The 21,746-nt window shown below is 42.3% G+C and overlaps 1 protein-coding gene across 6 annotated transcripts in view; it reads right to left on the bottom strand.

Annotated features, from left to right (window-relative positions):
* The window catches only part of LRP2 (LDL receptor related protein 2), a 302,615-nt gene that overhangs the window by 129,146 nt on the left and 151,723 nt on the right, over positions 1 to 21,746 (bottom strand). For all 6 annotated transcript variants that reach the window (XM_051849416.2, XM_051849415.2, XM_051849414.2 and 3 more), the window contains 7 exons: positions 20,780 to 20,986; positions 17,498 to 17,700; positions 15,817 to 15,957; positions 14,309 to 14,512; positions 10,198 to 10,390; positions 6,489 to 6,614; positions 4,983 to 5,113 (listed from right to left, as the gene is read on the bottom strand). In XM_051849416.2, the coding sequence (XP_051705376.2) occupies positions 4,983 to 5,113; positions 6,489 to 6,614; positions 10,198 to 10,390; positions 14,309 to 14,512; positions 15,817 to 15,957; positions 17,498 to 17,700; positions 20,780 to 20,986 (1,205 nt within the window). The remainder of the gene's footprint in view (positions 1 to 4,982; positions 5,114 to 6,488; positions 6,615 to 10,197; positions 10,391 to 14,308; positions 14,513 to 15,816; positions 15,958 to 17,497; positions 17,701 to 20,779; positions 20,987 to 21,746) is intronic.

Here is a 21,746-nt window from a genome sequence, read left to right as displayed (position 1 = left end):
ACAAAAAGTACAGTTGGAAGAAATAATTATTATTAATTTCAGAATTCTGTGTTGCTCTCATGGGTAGGCATTCAAATGAAACCAAAAGGTTCTAACATTGCATTTTTATTCAATCCCAGACATTCCAGTACAGAGAGAGACAATTTAGCATTCTGATAATGTTCCTATGTGGCAGCAAATAGTATGTGTCTAGTGTTTTTAGAAACAGGGAGTAAATACGTGGGGATGGTGATAGGGGATGAGTGTTTGTAACTGACTCATCTCATCAAAAAATCTCACAAAGGCATTTCAAAAATATTTTTAAATACCACACACTCCTCCACAGACAAGCAGATAGCAGGATGTGATATGCAATACACGCATTGACTATTCCTTCCACATCACGTGTGTGTGAGAAAGTCTTTGATTTATAGTGAGTGTCTACTTCTTAAAGCATTTCACCTAGCAGGTAAGGTGTCTGTGTCCCATGTCCAGAAGAATGTCTGGGTTCAATAACCACCCCCAGCTCCTAACTCCAGTTTCCTAATAACATGGACCTTGATAAGCAATAGTGATGGTTCCAGTGACTGCTTACCTGCTACCCACTTGGGAGACCTAGATTGAGGTCTCAGTTCTGGATTTTGGCGTCTGCCCAGCCTCAGATGCCAAGAGCATTGTGGGAGTGAACGAGCAGATAGGAGTGTGTGTATGTCTGTCTGTCTCTCAATTTTTTAAAATTTTTAATAAATAAATAAACACCATACTAATTATTAAAGTAGGAGGTTTCAAACAGGGATACAACCAACAAAAAGACAGCAACTTTGGTAGTCCTATACAAAATGCCATCACTCTAAATGAACTCATTATGTTTTTTTTTTTAATTGGTTTTTTTTTTTTTTTTTTTTTTTTTTTGACAAGCAGAGTGGACAGTGAGAGAAACAGAGAGAAAGGTCTGCCTTTTCCGTTGCTTCACCATCCAATGGCCGCTGCAGCTGGCGCGCTGCGGCCAGCACACCGCGCTGACCCAAAGCCGGGAGCCAGGTGCTTCTCCTGGTCTCCCATGGGGTGCAGGGCCCAAGGACTTGGGCCATCCTCCACTGCACTCCTGGGCCACAGCAGAGAGCTGGCCTGGAAGAGGGGCAACCGGGACAGAATCCGGCACCCTGACCAGGACTAGAAGCCAGTGTGCCGGCGCCGCAGGCAGAGGATTAGCCTATTGAGCCACGGCGCCGGCCCTCATTATGCTTTCAAGACAGGGAGTTGGGGGGCAGGGTGGGGCGGGGGTGGTGCTGTGGTGTAGTAGGTTAAGCATCCACCTGCAGCACCAGCATCCTATAGGGAGACAGTTAGTGTCCCCACTGCTCTTCTTCAAATCCAGCTCTCTGCTTATGGTCTGGGAAAGCAGTGGAATATAGCCCAAGTGCTTGGGCCCCTGCACCCATATGGAAGACCCGGAAGAAGCTCTTGGGTCCTGGCTTTGGATTGACTGGGCTCTGGCCTTTGCAACCTTTTGAGGAGTGAACCAGTGGATGGAAGACCTTTCTCTCTGTCTCTCCCTCTCTGTCTGTAACACTACCTCTCAAATAAATAAATAAAATCTTACACACACGATTATTCTTAGGTGTTTAAATTTTAACTGAAAAGTGATCCCTGTTAGGAATTTGGAAAACATTATGCTGAGTGAAATAAGCCAATCCCAAAGGGACAAATACCACTTGTTCTCCTTGATAGGTGACAACTAACTGAGCACCAAAAAGGAAACCTGTTAAAGTGAAATGAACACTATGAGAAACAGTGACATGATCAGCCCTCGCCCTGATGTTGATGAACAACTTAATATGTTATCCCTCTTAGTATTTTTGTTTGTTTGTTCTACTTAATACTTTTGGTTGAATACTGTAATCAATACACAATTATTCTTAAGTGCTGAAACTTAACTGAAAAGTGATCACTGTTAAAAATAAGAGGGGGAATAAGAGAGGGAAGAGATATGCAATTCGGGACATGCTCAAGCTGACTTACCTCAAACGGTAGAGTTAGAAACATACCAGGGGGCCGGCGCCACGGCTCACTAGGCTAATCCTCCGCCTTGCGGCGCCGGCACAACGGGTTCTAGTCCCAGTCGGGGCGCCGGATTCCGTCCCAGTTGCCCCTCTTCCAGGCCAGCTCTCTGCTGTGGCCTGGGAGTGCAGTAGAGGATGGCCTAAGTGCTTGGGCCCTGCACCCCATGGGAGACCAGGAGAGGCACCTGGCTCCTGCCATCAGATCAGCGCGGTGCGCCGGCCACAGCGGCCATTGGAGGGTGAACCAACGGCAAAAGGAAGACCTTTTTCTCTGTCTCTCTCTCTCACTGTCCACTCTGTCAAAAAATTAAAAAAAAAAAGACTAAAAAAAAAAAAGAAATATACCAGGGGATTCCAATTCAATCCCATCAAGGAGGCATGTACCAATGCCATCTCACTAGTCCCAGTGATCAATTTCTATTCACAATTGATCATAGTGATAGGACTAAGAACCAAAGGGATCACATAAACAAGAATAGTGTCTGCAAATACTAGCTGATAGAATAAAAAAGGGAGAGAACGATCCAACATGGGAAGTGAGATACACAGCAGACCCATAGAATGGCAGATGTCCTAAACAGCACTCTGGCCTCAGAATCAGCCCTTAAGGCATGTGGATCTGTGTGGGGAGCAACTGGGAGCAACTTGGACTAGACTAAGTTACTGGAATTAAGACTTATTCTATGCATCTGCTCTCCCACAATATGGCGCTGGGAGAGGAGGAAACAGCTTCTACACAGCTGCCTCCAGTTCAACCAATAAACAGCAGGACCTGCTCCTGATTGGAGGAGAGCAGCGTACTCGGCGTGTGGGTAGCAGAGTTGGGATTGGTGGAAGAGGACTATAAAGGAGGAGAGAGACAACATGCACCAGGAACATCTATCTGAAGGAACACCTGTGCAGCCCCCGAGAGAGCCGGCCGGCGGTGTGCCGCTCCCCCGCGGAAGTGGGGAAAGTGGCAGGGGGAACTGCCCTTCCACGGAGGTGGAAGGGTCGGTAGCCAACCCGGGAAGAACCAGCAGCAAACCCGGGGAGGGCCGAGCAGACGAAAGAACAACGCAGGGTCTAGTGTCACTCCTCCACGAAGAGGGGGAGCGACAGATCCAGCTGAAAAGCCCATGAGAGTATTTCAGGCATGGAAAGCCAAGACACTCTGGGGAAAAAAAAAACTAAATGAAAGATCTCCACCAGTGAGATCCCAGTGGAAAGAACAGGTCATCAAAGAAGGAGGTACCTTTCTCTGAAGGGAGGAGAGAACTTCCACTTTGATCATGGCCTTGTCTAAATATGATCAGAGTCGGTGAACTCAGGGGGCTTCCATAGCCTTGGCAGCTCATGACAAGGTGATTACTGATGCCATAAACAAGAGTGTCAATTTGTTAAGTCAACAACAGGAGTCACTGTGCACTTACTCCTCATGTAGGATCTCTGTCCTTAGTGTGCTGTACATTGAGATTTAATGCTATAACTAGTACTCAAACAGTATTTTTCACTTTATGTTTCTGTGTGAGAGCAAACTGTTGAAATCTTTACTTAATGTATGCTAAACTGATCTTCTGTATATAAAGAGAAATGAAAATGAATCTTGATGTGAATGGAAGGGGAGAGGGAGTGGGAAAGGGGAGGGTTGCGGGTGGGAGGGACGTTATGGGGGAGAAGCCATTGTCATCCATAAGCTGTACTTTGGAAATTTATATTCATTAAATAAAAGTTAAAACAAAACAAAACAAAACAAAAATCTTAAAGTAGACAGGACAGGGGTTTATTTCAGTCTTTCTGTACCCTCTTAGTCTTGTGCTCCTGTACAATGCACAAGCTAGATAACCATTCACTGAGATTCCTTTTGCAAGACTAAACAAGCCACCTGTTTCACAGTGCCAGACTATACTCTAATCATAGCAACTCAACTCAGAACAGAATGTCTCTGCTCAAGAGGGGAGCTGAGGCATTGGCTGTGTCCTGGTGGCTGCAGGGTCCTGACAATCTTTATCACTAATAGGAAATTGTTTGTGAAGGTTGATAGAAAAACAATCATGTCTTGCTGTTTTTCCTAAGTCATACCCTAATGTTCCCATGTATCAGAGATGATGTTAATTAAATCCAACTTTATGTCTGAAAAGCTTTGGAGTCCTTCAGTAAGTAAACCCTTGATGAATGTGTGTAATCATTTTTCTACATTTTTCTACATGGATTCTGATGAGGTTCGCACAAATACCAGAGAACAATGAAATGCTACAATTGTTATATCAATAGCTGCTGCTATTTTATTCCTGAAAATAATAATAGCAGTAACTTAGTGTTTCCTGTGATACTTTTTTTTTTTTTTTTTTTTTTTTTTTTTTTTTTTTTGACAGGCAGAGTGGATAGTGAGAGAGAGAGGCAGAGAGAAAGGTCTTCCTTTTGCCGCTGGTTCACCCTCTAATGGCCACCATGGCTGGTGCGCTGCGGCCCGCGCTGATCTGAAGCCAGGAGCCAGGTGCTTCTCCTGGTCTCCCATGGGGTGCAGGGCCCAAGCACTTAGGCCATCCTCCACTGCACTCCCTGGCCACAGCAGAGGGCTGGCCTGGAAGAGGGGCAACCGGGACAGAATCCGGCGCCCCGACCGGGACTAGAACCTGGTGTGCCGGCGCCGCTAGGTGGAGGATTAGCCTAGTGAGCCGCGGCGCCGGCCTCCTGTGATACTTCTATAAGTGAATATTCAGGAATTGTTGGAGTAATCTACAAGGTGCTACCCCCATATAAATTGTCGATATTGCCACCTTAATGTATCCCCAAAAAAGGACACTCTGAAAGTAAAATATTTCATCAAGAAACCAAATGCTTTGTTTACATATAACAGCACCAATTCTGGAACTGTGAGAATCCCAAATAACAGTGAGTTTATTGTTAGAACTTGCAAAGTATACAAACAACACACACTGTTGATGCTTTAAAACTTACCCTGGAAGACAGTTATTCCAAAGGGATGCGTCATCTGCTGTATACGGCTCAGTCTTTTTCTGTCTAAACCATCAAAGGTGCTGTGCTCAATTGTATCAAAAAAGGCATCTACCCAGTACAACCGTAAAGCACTAAAATAACAAAACACTTAGTTATCTGTTATCCAGAAGCTGGGCGAGCACCGTGTATGCTGAGGACATTCAGAATCAGTTATGCTCCGTGGGTATATTTCAATCAAATGTTTAAAACTTATATTATATTTATAAAAAATTAAACAGTTTTATACTCCCCAGAAAGATACAGCTAGTTTTATGAAGGGGCTATCAATTAATTGCCTTAGAAAACTTGAAATGTTGCTTAAAGAATTTTATTTTTCTTAAATTATTTTCTAAAATCAACAAGTTAAGAAAAACATTGATAGCAATCCCTGCTTAAAAGGTTAAATGCATTTTTCCCTTTCACTTATCCATATACTACTTTGACATTTCAGGTTCAAAAGCTTACTTATCCTATGCCTCTTCCTAACCTCTAGATAGATCAATATCTTGAGGACTGTATCATATACTTTGAAAATTCACCCAAAGTATATATAAGGAAATGTGCATTTATTGATTAATTTATTTCAAAAATCTCCCACACTCAAGATGCTCCCTATAAGAAATGACACATGATCTTTTTTTTTTTTTTTTTTTTTTTTGACAGGCAGAGTGGACAGTGAGAGAGAGAGACAGAGAGAAAGGTCTTCCTTTGCCGTTGGTTCACCCTCCAATGGCCGCCGCGGCCGGCGCACCGCGCTGATCCGATGGCAGGAGCCAAGTACTTATCCTGGTCTCCCATGGGGTGCAGGGCCCAAGCACTTGGGCCATCCTCCACTGCACTCCCTGGCCACAGCAGAGAGCTGGCCTGGAAGAAGGGCAACCGGGACAGAATCTGGCGCCCCGACTGGGACTAGATCCCGGTGTGCCGGCGCCACAAGGCGGAGGATTAGCCTAGTGAGCCACGGCGCCAGCCTGACACATGATCTTATCACCAATTAATGATTCAAAAATTTCTAAGGGGCAGGACATTAGGCCTGGTGGTTAAGATACCAGTTGAGAACTTCACACCCCATATCAGAGTACCTGGATTCAACATCTGGCTCCAGCTCCTGATTCCAGCTTGCCATCAACACAGACCATGGGAGGCACTGGTGCTAGTTCAAGCAACTGGGCTTCTGCTACCCGTGTGGGGAAGCTGGATTGAATTCCCAGCTCCCAGCTTCAATCCCAGGAACCATTGCAGGCATTTGAGGAATGAGCTAACAGAACAGAGTTCTCTATGTACCTTTCTCTCACTGTCTCTGTCTCTCTTTCTCTGCCTCTCTAAGTAAATAATTGGGAAAATAAAAAAAAAAAAACCTGAGAGCAAGCAGTACCAATTTCCTTACTCCATCTCATCATCCCAGTATGCCTCACATGTGTTTTTCAGGAAGTGGGAACTCAGTAATGTAAGATGATTCCTACTTACCCCCAATCGATGGCCAATCCATTGGGCCATCCAATAGTAGTGTTTACTATAGGCACAAGGTGAGATCCATCACACCAGGCTCTCATAATTTTAGCAGGACGGAACCAATCACTGAAGAATATATACCTAGAAAAACAGGCAATACACCAAAGATGTTTACATTGGAATAAACTAAATGACCTTGAGAGATTAAGCACAAACACACATTTTCCAGAGACTTGCGGCAATTCATTTCATTCTTCTGTGTGTGCTATTGAGATTAGTAGATTGAATGTATAACTTATCTAAATCTTAAGGAAAAGTTCCATTATCAGCATGTCACCAAGTTACAAATATAAATGGCATTAAAATGGGCACTTAGAATAGATAACTACTTCCCTAGACTTTAGGACCTAAAACTATTGTCACCCAACAGATTCTCTAGGAAAACATAATTCAGATTAGTATAAAAACTCAATGGTATTGAAATAAAAAAACAAACCACAGGGCCATTATTGTGGCATAGTGGGTAAAGCTGCCACCTGCGATGTTGGCATCCCATATGGGCACCAGTTCATGTCCCAGCTGGTCCACTTCCATTCCAGCTAATGGCCTGGGAAAGCAGAGGAAGAAAGTCTGACTGTTTGGGCCCCCGCACCCACATGAGAGACCCAGTTGAAGTTGGCTCCTGGTTTTGGCCTGACTCAGCCCTGACCAGTGTGGCCATCTGGGAAGTGAACAAGCAGATGGAAGATCTCTCTCTTTCTCCCTGCCTCTACCTCTTTGTAACTCTTTTTTTAAGATATATTATATTATATTATATTATATTATATTATATATTTATTTAAAAGAGTTACACAGAGAGGAGAGGCACAGAGAGAGAGAGAGAGGTCTTCCATCCGATGGTTCACTTCCCAATTGGCCACAATGGCCGGAGCTGCACCAATCTGAAGCCAGGAGCCAGGAGCTTCTTCTGGGTTTCCCATGCGGGTGTAGGGGCCCAAGGACTTGGTCCATCTTTTACTGCTTTCCCCGGCCATAGCAGAGACCTGGATCAGAAGTGGACAGCCAGGGCTCAAATCGGTGCCCATATGGGATGCCGACGCTTCAGGCCAGAGTGTTAACTCACCGCGCCACAGCGCCAGCCCCTCTTTGCAACTCTTAATTTCTAATAAATAAATAAATCTTAAATAATAATAATAAGCCATAGACAAGAAAACAGATTGTAATCTCTCTACCCATCTGGATTAAACATATAGGCTCCCCTAGATGACTCCCATAAGGTATTGACAACTTTATAGGGAACCATTTCACCTTGGATGAAGAAAACATCCAAACCAATATAACTATTAAACCCAAGGCATATTTTTTTATTTGAGAAAATGTATAAGTCTGGGGGGAAAAGACTTTCCTCTTTCATATGCTCCTTATGAATCAAAACAGATATTTCTAAAAGGCAACTTTCTGAAATGTGATTACTTCACATAATTTTAAATGAAACATTCATTAGGAAATCAACTATCTTTCAAAACCAAGTGCCAAAGACTTAGGTGAAGATAAATTCATTGGAAAATCAACTCTATTTTTTAATTGGGAATGAATTATTTTTATTCATATGAAGGGGAAAAATTGCATATATTTCATATATATAGCTGTGTTTTTGTTTGTTTGTTTTTGGCAGGCAGAGTGGACAGTGAGAGAGAGAGACAGAGAGAAAGGTCTTCCTTTGCCGTTGGTTCACCCTCCAATGGCCACTGCCGCCGGCACACCGCGCTGATCCAAAGGCAGGAGCCAGGTGCTTCTCCTGGTCTCCCATGGGGTGCAGGGCCCAAGGACTTGGGCCATCCTCCACTGCACTCCTGGGCCACAGCAAAGAGCTGGTCTGGAAGAGGGGCAACCAGAACAGAATCCAGCACCCTGACCGGGACTAGAACCCGGTGTGCCGGCGCCACAAGGCGGAGGATTAGCCTATTGAGCCGCAGCGCCGGCTTCATATAGTTAAGAATATAATGATACTTCCCACCATACCCTTACTCCCGCTCTCTCTCCTCCTTCCTTTTTTTCTTCAAATTTTTAAAATGACATACTTTCAATTTACTTTATAATCACAAGCTTAAGCCTCCACTAAATAAGGAATTCAACAAGTAGTAAATAGAAAAACCACCGTTCCTCTAGAGTATCAACAGGGCTCTGAGCAGAGTACCAAAAAAAGTGTAACATTTATCACATTTTGAGATTTGATTATTGAAAATCAATCTCTTCACTCTACGCAGAGATAGAATTTCATATCAATAATGCCATTAGTTTCAAAAAATGCTTCCTATATTATTTAACAACAACAACAAAAAAAGCATAAAGTAAAAACACTCTAGAGGCAGTCAGTGAACACTTTGTGAGGCACGCAAGCTTTGCATTCGGAGAAGCCTGGAGTTCGAATCCTGACTGCGGCCTGATAGCTGTGGGTCCTTCACCAGTCACTTCATCTCACCAAGCCTCAGACTCACTGTCTCTACCATGGGTATTGCACTTGTACTCAGCTCCTTCACAAACTTTCGGATGAGCTGAGATTTGGAGAACGCTCACTACGGGAGTGAGTCAAGCTTCCAGGCTTTGCAAGGCATCTTTTTTGTTATTCCACTTAAATACAATGGCATAGCTCAGACTTGTTTTAAACAAACATATCAGCTATTAAACATTTTCAAATTAGAAAGTTAGGGGCCAAGAAGGAATATTGTTATCTGGTCTGTCTTTTCTTGTCTTGACACTGCTAATCACAAAATGGCAAAACCTGAAACTGTGATCTGAAGAGCTTTGTACTCTGAAAACTACTGAATGATGAAGCAAGTCTTGCTAAGCTTCCTATCAATACATTAAAGCAGGGCGGCCGGCTCCGCGGCTCACTAGGCTAACCCTCCGCCTTGCGGCGCCGGCACACCGGGTTCTAGTCCCGGTCGGGGCGCCGGATTCTGTCCCGGTTGCCCCTCTTCCAGGCCAGCCCTCTGCTGTGGCCAGGGAGTGCAGTGGAGGATGGCCCAGGTGCTTGGGCCCTGCACCCCATGGGAGACCAGGAGAAGCACCTGGCTCCTGGCTCCTGCCATCGGATCAGCGCGGTGCGCCAGCCGCGGCGGCCATCGGAGGGTGAACCTACGGCAAAGGAAGACCTTTCTCTCTGTCTCTCTCTCTCACTGTCCACTCTGCCTGCCAAAAAAAAAGCAGGGCAAGAATGTGAGCCTTTTCTGATAATCCTGCTGTGTATCCATTCCTGCCCTAATGACTCTGCCTCTTACTGTGAAACACACACACACACACACACACAATTCTGTGAAGACCGGGAAAGCTGAAACTTAGAAGCAAGTTTTTGGAGGGAGATAAAGTGATTACTTAAACATGGAAAAGGGATAAAATTTAAGCTGATTTCAAATTACACAGTTCAATCTCAAGATTGCTGAACTTGCCAAACCTCGATGGCATCACTTTTTTTTTTTTTTTTTGGACAGGCAGAGTTAGACAGTGAGAGAGAGAGACAAAGAAAAAGGTCTTCCTTCCATTGGTTTGCACCCCAAATGGCTGCTACGGCTGGCGCGAAGCCAGGAGCCAGGTGCTTCCTCCTGGTCTCCCATGCTGGTGCAGGGCCCAAGCACTTGGGCCATCCTCCACTGATGGCATCACTTTTCAATGACTGTAAAAGAACCACAGCTTTAAGCTCTTAGAAAAACATGAATACACTCACCCAGAAATAGGATGGACTACGATTGCCCGTGGGTTATTTAAATGCTCAACTATTGTGCGTCTCGATTTATCAGCTAGCCTCATGACGCTGACACTCTTGTAAGAAGTATCTATCCAATAGAGATTCCTTGAAATCCAGTCAAAAGCCAGACTTTCAACATTTTCCACCCTATTAGCTGTAAGGATTTCTCTTCCTGTAAATTGAAATACAGATATGGTTAAACTAAACATATTACATAAGACATACATTTTGCTACTACTGTATATTTTGTGTCAGAGTTAGAGCATATTTCAGTAATGTGGAATTCTTGGGGAAAAAAAACTATAAATCGTTGAGCAACAACATGAGATAAACCTAGAATCTATCCATTCCCCAAACTCTGGGTCTCAAAGAACAGATATGATACTGATAAATAGAACCAGGAGTGGTATGGGCTGGATTTACTCCCTTGTTTAACCTTCCAGAAAAAAAAAAATTTCTCATTTCAGAACATCTGAAGAAGAGATACCTGAGTTCACCTACTACCACCCCCAGGCAGCTCTGATAAGCTGACACTGCCAGGTACTGCCAGGGGGTAGCCCTGAGGTATTACCGCCCAACTCTTTCTCAGCCACAAAGTTGCCAAGTTCAGAAAAGACCAGAAAGGAAATCAGAACTGGATACAGGAGAAAGAAGACCACTTTCCTCTTTGAGAATTTTTATGCCTTTTCCCTTTTTTTTCCATTAAAGAAAATATGAAGCAGAATAAACCATCATACTTCTTCCTTTAGTGACAGGAAAAAAAAAATCCTGTTTTTTCCCATTCTTCATCCATGCACTTATTCATCAAACTGTAAAAAGAAGTGCTCTGTGTGCAAGATAAGGTATAAGATATTTAGGAAACCTGATACTGCTAATGGCTTTAATAATAACGGGTTATAGCAACGGAGCACTTCCTGTGAGTCAGGAACCCGACCATGAACTTGACATGGATTCATGCATCCTCCCAGCCACTCAGTTACACAGGTGTCATTATCGTCCCTAGAGAAGCGAAGCAACTGGAAAGAAAGATGTGCATCTCCCTGAAGGAAATTTATAATGAGGCAGTGAAAGAGGAGAAGGCAATTGGGCGAAGAGGTAAAAATAAAGGAAGGAGTCATGGATGCTGTGAGGCAGAGGTGCACAGGGTGGAAGGAGAGCCCAGCCGCCTCCTATCAGAGCATCCGGCAAGGCGGATGTGTGGAGAGGTTTCTCAAAGGAAGCAGGAAACTGAGGGCTGCAGGAGAGCCGAGACTTGCCAGTGAGAATGCCACGTGATCTGGGGCATGGCTGTAGATTCATGAGTCAGCAGCAGAGGCTGAAAGAGAGGGAGAAGTTCTCCATGATCACAAGCTTGTGGGGAGGGACCCCAGGGGGAAGCAGCCATGCCCTTCCTCTAAGGCAAGGAAGGCTGTGAGACGGGGTGAAGGTGTCCACTTGGACATTCAGGTTGTGAGGTGGTTATGGGATATCCACGTGAGGTCTCCAAAAGGCATTTGGTAGTATGTGTCTGAGGCTCAGGGAGAAACCGTGGATAGAGAAACCATGACAAGGGAGAGACCTTGTCATCTCCTATGGGAAGGCTTTGCCGGGTAGGAGAGAAAACACTCCATGAAAGACCTGTCACAAGTCTCCACACACCGACCCATAGTTGCTACAGATGATAATCAAGATGAAATGATGCAGAAAAAGAAGAGAGAAGGACTGCTGTGGATCTGCAGAGAACATAGTTATTGATAAGGCAAAGGAGAAAAGACCTCCAAGGAACTCTAGAAAGAACTGTTACAAAATAGAAGGAAACCCAGTAGTGTGTTGTCATGTCCAGGAAACCCAGTGGTGTGTTTACGAGATGATGGCCAAGGTGCCAAAGAGAAGGACTAAGAAGCATGATTCAGTTTAGCAACAAAGAGACTGGGGCTGAGAGGGTTTCCAGAGACCTGGTGGGCAGATGCGGTAGCAGTGCGGAATCAGTGAAGTACGAAGACTGGACAGGAATGGGCAGACCAAGCTTTCAAAAGCTTGTCCATGAAGCAAACGAGAGAGAGAGAGAGAGAGATCAGTAACTAGAAAGGACCAGCAAAATGAAGAAGCTTAAAAAGAGAAATAAGGGGCCTGCCACAACAGGACACCCAGCACAGAACAACGGCAAAAGGAAGTCAGAAGATAAGAACTGTGTACCAGGCCCACAGATTTGGGTCCCATCTGAAACAGGGGACAGAGGTCTCCAGACAGGAAGACAGTTATAGATGATTTGCTGTTTTGGACAAGCACTTCATAGATCTCTTAGGGCATCTGGAGAAAATATGTGATAATATCCCAAAAATGCAAAATATTTTTTAACTTTAGAAAAAAAATCAAAAATGGTTCAAGAGGGCCAGGTGTTTTGCACAGCAGCTAAGATGCTAATGTGCATCCTAGGAGGCAGCAGATAATGGCTCAAGTATGTAAGGCCCTGTCATCCATGTGGGAAACCTGGATGGAATTCCAGGCTCCTGGATTAGGCCTGGCCCACCCTCTGGCTCTTGTGAGTGAACCAGCAGATGGATGAACTCTCTTTGTCTTTCAGTCTCTCTGTCTCTCCACCTTTCAAGTAACAAATGAAAACAAATAAAAATTTTTTTTCAAAAATTATTCAAGAAATACCATCCCAAACTGCTACTTGGCTTAATAGTGATGAACTCATGATTATATTAATAATACAAACATCTAGTATTAATTTAAACAAAAATTAGAATCTATCATTTCAAGGAGGAGACAATTTGGGGGAGAAGGATATAAGAGAACCAAATCCTCATTTACAATAAGGAATCAAATGTCTAACAATAAAAAAGAAACAGTTGTTCTCAGATAAGCAAAATGAAGCAATTAAAAATATGGAGGGGCCGGCACTGTGGCATAGTGGGTAAAGCCACCACTTGCAGTGCCGGCATCCTATATGGATGCCAGTTTGAATCCTGGCTGCTCCACTTCTGATCCAGCTCTCTGGTATGGCCTAGGAAAGCAGTAGAAGATGGTCCAAGTGCTTGGGCCCTGCACCTGCATGGGAGACCTGGAAGAAGCTCCTGGCTCCTGGCTTCAGATCGACACAGCTCCAGCTGTTGTGGCCAACTGGGGAGTGAACCATTGGATGGAAGACCTCTCTCTCTCTCTCTCTCTCTCTCTCTCTGCCTGCTTCTCCTTATCTCTGTGTGTAACTCTTTCAAATAAATAAATAAATCTTAAAAAAAAAAAAAACATGGAAAGAAGTAACAGGAGAAATAGCTGCAGAAGGGTAAGAATTACCTCTGGAGAGCATGTCTGGGTTGCAGCAGGGTAGAACAGGGTTGTTCATTGAAAAATGAAAATGAAAGCTAACATTTAACAAATTATCATTTTCCAGGCATCATTCTGGATATGATGCATGTCTTGACCTAAAATCCTCCCTGAACAACCCTAGAGCCATGTAATGCCTGTATTATTATTCCTATTTTACAAATTAGAAAATTGATGCATAATGAAGTTGAGTAACTTGCCTAAGATCACACAGCTAGAAAATGTGGGAAACCAGGATTCAAAACCAGCACTTCAGCTCCTAAGCTAGCTTTCTTAGTTGCTATATTATATTGGGTACGAATTTTTATCAGTTACAGGTATCAACCCATTATAGGAGTATAGCTCAGTTTACTGGGTCATGTCATTATCCAATGAAGCACCCACAGTAACTTGTGACTGATTGCATTTTGCTCTTTCTTTGATGATTATTTTAACAGAATTTCAGTCAATTAAAAACTTACAGCATATCCAAACTGACATATAATTAATCTCTTTTTTAAAAAAAATTATTATCCAAATCCAGTAAAGGAAGGTCATCCCATAGGCTTCATTTGGCTGCTTGGCTATGCAGAACAACTTCTAGTCAATCAACCTCTTAATAGTGTTCATATACTTGACACTGCTTTTATGCTAACAATTCTCTTGTTAAAATACACTCTAATTTATAATTTGTTTTAGGCTGCTAAAAGGTGACTACAAAGTGTTACTGAGACTATTAGTCATATTTTTGGAAACAAGTAATACATGTGCATTCACACACACACAAAATGCACTTTCTCACCTGTGCCATCAATCTTTTGTTTATAAATCATGTCTCTTGATGTATCCGAATAAAAGATAGTGCTCTCCTGGGCATCAAAATCAATCCCAAGAAAAAAAGAGGGACTCCCTGTTAGGGGAACCATAACGTCTTCCTGGGTAGAGATGCTGAATGGAATTCCACGAATAGCCGATTCCGATGAAAAGATCAGGAAATTCTTCACAGCTGTGGGAAGAGGGACAGGGCACAGTCAGTCAATGCATGGTCCTTGCCCCCCACAGATTCCAGAGAAATTACCTCTCCACCATAAATGAATTCTTAAATTAATATAAAAAATTGTGGGAAACAAGAGAGGAGAATTGGTCATAGGTAGGAGGGAGCAATGTTTAAAATCAAAGAAAGTGAGATGAGAAATCAAGACATCAAAAAGACATGAAGGTCATATACCTAAGACAGACATAAACGTTGCAGAAAGGAATTGCAAAGTAAAATTATTAGCTAATACATGGGGTCTTCCAAATGCTCATGGAAATTTCATGCTACTGAAAAATCTATTAATGAATTCTACATGTTTTTGCACCAAAATAATATTTTAATTCCATTTTCCACAAACGTTTTGATGTCTTTCATACACTACTGATATACTATCTATAAACACACAGGATTTTTTAAATGAAGGTTATTTTTCATCTGAGTCTAGGATCACTTACAAAATTAACAAATTTGGGTGAGACAAAGAGAAATTACAAACTAAGCCAAAAGCAGCACCATCTGAGGAGCAAAAACTTGTCAAAGGCATACAAAGAGTTGCAAGAGTGAAAGAAAGAGAAACAAGTCATGTAGGAGAATCTTTCATCGCCAGCTGAGGTCCAGGCAAGGGCCCAATTACGAGTAGATGGAGGAAGGAGGCATGGAGGAAGAAAGGCAGCCTTCAGCGTGTGAATGAAAGCAGCGGCATTGAGGCTGAGAGAAAATGAAGATTTGAATGGAAAGGTGAAAAACTAGAGGAGGAACTGACCCACACCATAGCCTAGGAGTGTGCCTTGGAGCAGAGCGCTGAAACCAGTGGAAATGAAGATGTGGCCACAGGGCTCCGTGGAGCTTAGTGCAGCTGAAAAGTCAACGAACGTGAGAGAAACATTTCCAATCAAAGTTGAAGCTAACACTCTAACGTGGAAAAGATACGTGCAGTACAGCATAGAACTCAAAATTACATCGTGGAATTTGAAGACCATGGTTAATAAAAGGAGACGAATGATTGAGGAAACAAAGGATAAAGAAAGTCCAAGAAAATCCAACACGAGGGATTAGAAAAAGTCCCAAAGAACAGAAATTTACAACTTCAAGCCCAGTCCTGTGTATAAAGAAAGAAGTGCTTTCCAAGGAAGGCACTCTATGGTCTTCAGAAAGCTTATTCACAGTGATAAAAACCAGACAGAAAGCTGCCCCAGTCCAAGAACAGTAGGCGTCTGGGTAGAGATGTGCACACATGTGCCTGCCAGAAAGACAGTGCGACAGAGATTTCTTACCAATACAGTGGCGCTCATCCTGATCCAGCTGGAAGCCAAATAAACACTTGCAGCGGTAACCCAAGCCACCATTGTCTGTTCTGTGGCTCAGGAGACAGACCTGCTCGCAGCCCCCGTTGTTACTCTCACAAGGATTGCTAGCTGGAGGGGGAGAGAAATGCCTGGGTTAATTCACAATTAGGGACGTAGCATTACCCAGCACGTGTGAAGCCACTCTGAGCCCTGCAGGTGAAACAGTGGAACGGTTTGCCACATGCTGGGCATGTGTACTACCAGTTACCGCCATGCACATCCACATCTGTTTGCACGAAGCCTCCTCCCTTCACTGCTACCCTCCCATTTACTCTCAAACTGGCGGTGGCAAAAAAACAGGACTTGTACAAATGGGTGAGGTTAGAGGGTTTTGTTTTTACAACCATTAGGTCAAAGTCTGTCTCGAGCCTTCAGCTGATTGGAAAGAATCAAAAACAACACCAAAAGTTAGTGCAGCTTCTACCATCCATAAGATACTGCTAACTGTTAGTCACTTGACGTAACTAACAACCAGTAACTCTATGAAGAGGAAACAGGACTCCAAAAGGTTAGTCAGTTTATCTAAAATTATTTAGTGATTAAATGGCTAAAGAAGGATTCAAATCCAGATCTGACTCCAAACCCTACATCTGCCCCCAACAAACCAGTTGGCACTTCCAAAAGCCAGCCTCACGGTGGTGACCTCTGAAAACTCACTGTACACAAGGCTGCCACAGCTAAAAACGCTGCATCTGCTCCTGAGTTTGTTTCACCAATATCTTTGCAGGATGGTGAAAGTTATTCATCCGAATATATCCATTCTGGTGGCTGGGTTTTTGATTTTGGTTTTTAAAAAGTAACCTAATTAATTTATAGCTTGTTTGTATCCCAAACAGACCCTCTCTTAACATGAGAGCTATAAAGCAAACATGCTTTTCTCTAAATTATTGTTCACCAATGTTAAGCTTTCTACCTACACAATCTACTTTATAGTATTTCTTTTCTTTCATCCAAACACAGAAGAGCTATTTGCACACATGTCAAAGCTCAATTTAAAACCTTGAAACACAAACACAACTATTGTAAAATACAACAGGATCAGAATCAAAATTTTTCTTTCATAAGTGACCATTCAGAGAGACACCAAATCCAGTTGACCCATAAAGATCTAATGCGACACAAAGAACAGGTGCCACATATACGACAGAGCAGAAAGAAAACAATGGCTCTGTCACCACTAAAATGGGCATTTAGGCATGCCATTTTCAGAGTCCTCAACTGTATCATAAAGGGAATGGGTTTGAAAAGGTTCGAAACAAGAGATTTCTCTGAGTAGAACCAGGAGAGATATTCCAGGTTTGGTCTCTTTGCTGCTGTACTACCAGCATGTAGACAGGATCTGGTACATTGCAGGTGCCGATAAAAATCAGTTAAATGAATTTCTTAAATTCCCTCTAGGTTTAGCGTTTTAATTGTAAAATGCTGGTTTCTCCAAAATGCCTACTATGGGTAGAGCCCATTTCAGAGAGCTTGGCTCTCTAGAATCCCTTTATAGATGTAAGAACACAATTCAAGCCTCATGAGATCCCTAATCGTTAATTCAATAGCTTTGAGAAAACCTTTCTATGAAGCCCAGTACCAGGCTTGGTTACCATTGTTTGGGGCTTACCATTGGGCTGCCTGAGTGCATGGTAAACAGTCACTCCATAGGGCCTCAGAGAAGACTGGTGGAACACTTGAGGGTTGGTCTCCGTGAACTTGTTTGCTTTCATCACAGCCATCTTTGTCCAATCAGTGTAGAACACATGACCTTCAAACAAGCTTATTCCAAAGGGATGAGGAACTAGTGAGCCTCCACGCATGACTGTCTTCCTGTTACAGGAGATAATGCACATTATGCAATGTTGTGTTTGTTTTGCTTTATTTTGATTAAAGATGTCACTAGTTCAAGTCAAATGCCTAAAGAGCTGAATACCTTATTTTTAAAAATGTACACTGCATACAAAAGAAACGTTTTTAAGATTCCTTTTGATTTCTGTCAACACTTGATAGGATTGTCATGTTGTATTTGGACAAAAACCCTTGAGATTTAAATTCCAGTCCCAGTCAGTCCTCTAGCTTGTTTTAGATTTTGGAGGCAAATTACTGTGTTTTGTTTTTGTCTTTTGTTTGTTTGTTTTTTGGCTTGCTCTTCGTGCCTTTACAGTTTCCCCACATATGAAAAGCTAACATGTGAAACAGTACTTTGAATTCCATAGGTGAAAGAGAGGGCAATCCGGTGGAAGATGCCATCGACAATTATCTTCCACGACACCACTGACCACTTCTCAGCAATCTGGGAGCAGGACAGTGAACGGCAGAGCTCCATGCACAGCAAACATCAGAAAGGCTCCTGCTGTCACTGCATCAGGACAAAAAGCAGTGCTACCACCCTCACCCTCAAGCAGCTGCCAGCTGATGGCTCCTGCCCTGGAGGCGCAGGTGCCAGAGCTGCTTCACAGGAAAGAAAACAGAGCAAAAGGTGCTCCACCAGGGGAGGAAACCAACAGCACCGGCAGCCGCGATTAGCTCATTCAGCGGGACACTTGGCTGAAGTGAGGCACAAGACGGTTCACTGGGGGAAACTCTTTTTTTCTGTTAGGGTAATGACGTTTTAAAGAAAAACTTTAGCATCCCTCAAAAGATTAGAAGCACAATAAAGTTTGAAGAAAATATTTGAAGACACCAAAGATGGAAATAGACTAAAGGAAAGAAAGCAGACATCTATGACGGCAAGTTAGTGCACACTTTGAAACACTCAAGGACAGGGAACACTAAATGAGAGAACGGTTTTCTTTTCAGTAGGTAAATTCCAGGACCCAGAATGCCACCTGCTGGCAAAACAAGAGGCAATGTCTTTAAGACTACAGCTGTATTAGAAGCTTTAATAGTTCTTTGATGCTTCACCACGAGCAGCGAGTGGCTCAAATCTTCCTGAAACGCCACTGATTTTTTAATCTGTTATGTCTTACTTTGACCTTAGCATAAAATTATTGAAATTATATAGTGCAATGCTCAAATATCCCACTGAAAAAGAAATACACTGGGGCAATTTCTCAATTGTTTTTATATGACTTATCAGGTTGACTGATTTCTTTCAAAAAAAATTTACAGTTTCAATATAGGAACTAGCTTCAATGATAGGAAATCATAGTATTAATATCCAATCACTTTATTTAACTAAGCAAAAATGTCCTAAACCTATGCAGCAAATTATATGTCACTCTTACAAAATAGAGATGCATGGGAAAACAAGACTATAATATTCTTTTCATTGAGAAAATGGTAACATGTCATTGGGAAAAATTAAATCAGTCAGCCTATATGCTGAATCCACAAGGAATAACTTTTCCAGGACTAAAATTTGAATAACATGTTTTACCCAGTTATTGAAAATACCAAAAGATAGAGTTAGAAACATACCAGGGGATTCCAATTCAATCCCATCAAGGTGGCATGGACCAATGCCATCTCACTAGTCCCAGTGATCAATTTCTGTTCACAATTGATCATGATAGGACTAAGAGTCAAAGGGATCACATAAACAAGAATAGTGTCTGCAAATACTAGCTGATAGAATAAAAAAGGGAGAGAACGATCCAACATGGGAAGCGAGATACACAGCAGACCCATAGAATGGCAGATGTCTTAAACAGCACTCTGGCCTCAGAATCAGCCCTTAAGGCATGCGGATCTGGCTGAAAAGCCCATGAGAGTATTTCAGGCATGGAAAGCCAAGACACTCTGGGGAAAAAAAAAAAAAAAAAAAACACTAAATGAAAGATCTCCGCGAGTGAGATCCCAGTGGAAAGAACGGGTCTTCAAAGAAGGAGGTACCTTTCTCTGAAGGGAGGAGAGAACTTCCACTTTGACTACAACCTTGTCTAAATATGATCACAGTCCGTGAACTCAGGGGGCTTCCATAGCCTTGGCAGCTCATGACAAGAGCCTAGGGTGATTACTGATGCCATAAACAAGAGGGTCAATTTGTTAAGTCAACAACAGGAGTCACTGTGCACTTACTCCTCATGTAGGATCTCTGTCCTTAGTGTGCTGTACATTGAGATTTAATGCTATAACTAGTACTCAAACAGTATTTTTCACTTTATGTTTCTGTGTGGGAGCAAACTGTTGAAATCTTTACTTAATGTATGCTAAACTGATCTTCTGTATATAAAGAGAATAGAAAATGAATCTTGATGTGAATGGAAGGGGAGAGGGAGTGGGAAAGGGGAGGGTTGCAGGTGGGAGGGACATTATGGGGGGGAAGCCATTGTAATCCATATTCTGTACTTTGGAAATTTATATTCATTAAATAAAAGTTAAAAAAAAAGAAAATACCAAAAGGAAGTATCTAAAGTAGTTAAACATTTAATTAATTTATAGTTAGTTCCATCTAAACTAAGATGAAGAGAAATGCATGTCATATTCAACATTGAAATATTTAAGTATTCCATGTAAAAATACAACTCCTCCTTGAAATTTGAAGTATATAAGAACAAAGTAAAATTCAATTAATTCTCACTGAATAATGTTAAATAATAAAAATATTTATTTAAGAAGGAAAGTTAAAAACTAAAAGGCAGAAGGATCTTGGACAATAAAGCATAGGGGACCCATAGAAAGAACTCAGGATTGAATGAAAATATTGTGCTTTTATCTGAACTGGGGAGAAGGTAGAAGAAACACCAATAAACAAATGCTTAGGTCATATTCCCTGAGCATTATTATGGAACACAAGAAAAAGTAGCACAATTCATAGTAGGGAGCTTGATGCAAATGCCAGCATGAAGGTCAGTAACGCTACCACCTCAACCAACCAAGTGATCTTTCAATTTTAGTCTCTTGGTGTCTCTTCCATCATGCATGTACTTTCCCCCAAACTCATGACGCCATAGAAAATACTGCTTACCTTTGAACTCCATCGTAAGTGACCGTCTCGATGTAATCATACCGGCAATCCACCCAGTAAATGCGCTTTGATATCATATCCAGTGTGATTCCAGCAGGCCACCCTAGCTTTGTCTTCACCAAGTCTTTACGGTTGCTGCCATCCATGAAAGCCCTTTCCAACTTAGGTTCCCCAGAAAGGCTTGCCCAATCAGAGAAAAATAAGTAGCTGCAAAAGGAAAACAAAAAGTGAGTCTGCTATTTTACAAGTATACCTGGAAAGCATTTCAATAGCGTGTTTTAAGTGATGGAAATTTCCTCCAGCTGATTAACAAACCAGGGGTTATAAAGCAACACAGAAATCCATATATTTTTAAAACAGACACTAAGTGCCAATCAGGACAGTTAACAACTCCAGATAGTTGCTATTAAAGTGAATTAATAGGGCAGCTTAAAATCTCATTCATCCTCGTAAGTTTCTCCTCTGTTCCTTGGCTCTTTCACATTTCTTTTATACCATCAAGAAAGTTTATAAGTACATTTTTAAATGAGCTGGCAAGCTATCTCCTTCCTCAATTCTCCATTCTGAGCCATAACCCAGAGAATATTCCCATTTTCAAGGAGGGACAGAGATGAAAAGCCACCAGTCAGCACCACTAATGTAGCCTAAACTAGAAGACAGCTATCTATCTCCCATACCTCTTCTCAAGTGTGAAAATCAGGAAAATTTGCCCTCAACCCTGAAGAGATGAAAACATTATCATGGGCTGACTCATACAGAACAATCTGCAATCGGGTACTAGTATCTCAACCCTGGGTTCTAACAAGGAAGTGCTAAAAGGAACCTCTCTTCTCCTCTTTAAAAACTTATAGCTAATTCATCTTAGAGTGATCATCCTAATAATAATGAAACACAGTAATGCTTAGTTGTAACAATATTATCAGATGAAGTCAGAAAGTAGAACTCAGTCTCTTAGCCATGCAAATGT

Source organism: Oryctolagus cuniculus, chromosome 3 (assembly GCF_964237555.1).
Source record: "Oryctolagus cuniculus chromosome 3, mOryCun1.1, whole genome shotgun sequence".
In the NCBI taxonomy this organism is placed as follows: domain Eukaryota; kingdom Metazoa; phylum Chordata; class Mammalia; order Lagomorpha; family Leporidae; genus Oryctolagus; species Oryctolagus cuniculus.
Note: the sequence above shows the minus strand (reverse complement) of the source record. Positions and strands in the feature narration are given on the sequence as shown.